The 924-nt window shown below is 38.2% G+C and overlaps 1 protein-coding gene across 1 annotated transcript; it reads right to left on the reverse strand. All coding sequences in view use genetic code 12, as the record gives it.

Moving 5' to 3' along the window:
- KGF57_001953 (POX1) lies at positions 1 to 547 on the reverse strand (the record flags this gene model as incomplete). The annotated part of the gene is made up of 1 exon (XM_051751213.1): positions 1 to 547. A coding segment is annotated over one exon (547 nt), but the record flags the coding sequence as incomplete, so codon positions are not given.
- Between the last annotated feature and the right edge of the window lie 377 nt (positions 548 to 924).

Here is a 924-nt window from a genome sequence, read left to right on the forward strand (position 1 = left end):
CGTCACTTGCCTTGTCAAAAGTTGCAGTGGTCTCGAGACCAGCAACATTGGAACCGTGAGCCAACTCAGTCATACCGAAACATCCATAGATACCTCTAATCTTGGCAGTATGCTTGTCCAAAGCCCAGTATTTCAACTGCGCTGCTGTACCGTTACCTCTAATACATGAAAGGAACAATCCCAAGTTAATTCCCATTCTAGTTCCAACAGCAGGGTCAATAACACCAATCAAGGATTGTCTGATATTGAAAACATCGAGAGAATCCACTTCCAAGTATCTAGAGAGTCTGTTGATTTTAGCAGCAGTAAACTCTCTCAATTGCTCCTTGCTCATGTCGTAATAAGAACCATCGGTGAACAAAATGGGGTCTCTTTCCATTTGTTGAGTCAAGGTTTTGATCAATTCTGCTCTTTCTTTAGAGCCTTCCAAAAAGTATTGCATAGCTTGTGGGTTGAATTTTTGAGCTTCTCTTTCAGTTCGAATCGATGTTTTGGGGTCTGGACCTTTGCTCAAACTGACATTCTTACCGGTGAATGGATACGACATTTTTAATTAGATATACTAAAATGTGGTTAGGTTGGCTTGGAATTTTTTAAAGTAGATGTGTGATAATAATCCAATTAGAAGCTGTGATGCTAGATCGGCCTAATTTTTCGACAAAGAAGATATGAACCACCAAGATAACACTGTATCAAACGTAGCAATCGCAACAAAAGTGAATGTATAGCTGTCATTGAAGGCGGTGAGAACCAAGCCGCTATTTATATCCACCTTCGTATATAGTAAATTTCTTTTTTTTTCTTTTTTTTTATTTTTATTTCACATTCATTTTTGCGGGGTTCATTTCTTTATTTTTTTTGTTTTGGGTCAGAGTTAAGTGAGGGGGGGTTCGGTTTATACAAGACTGTATACTTTAAATAGAC

This window comes from Candida theae, assembly GCF_024610275.1.
Source record: "Candida theae strain CBS 12239 chromosome Unknown scaffold174, whole genome shotgun sequence".
Classification (NCBI taxonomy): Eukaryota; Fungi; Ascomycota; class Pichiomycetes; order Serinales; family Debaryomycetaceae; genus Lodderomyces; species Lodderomyces theae.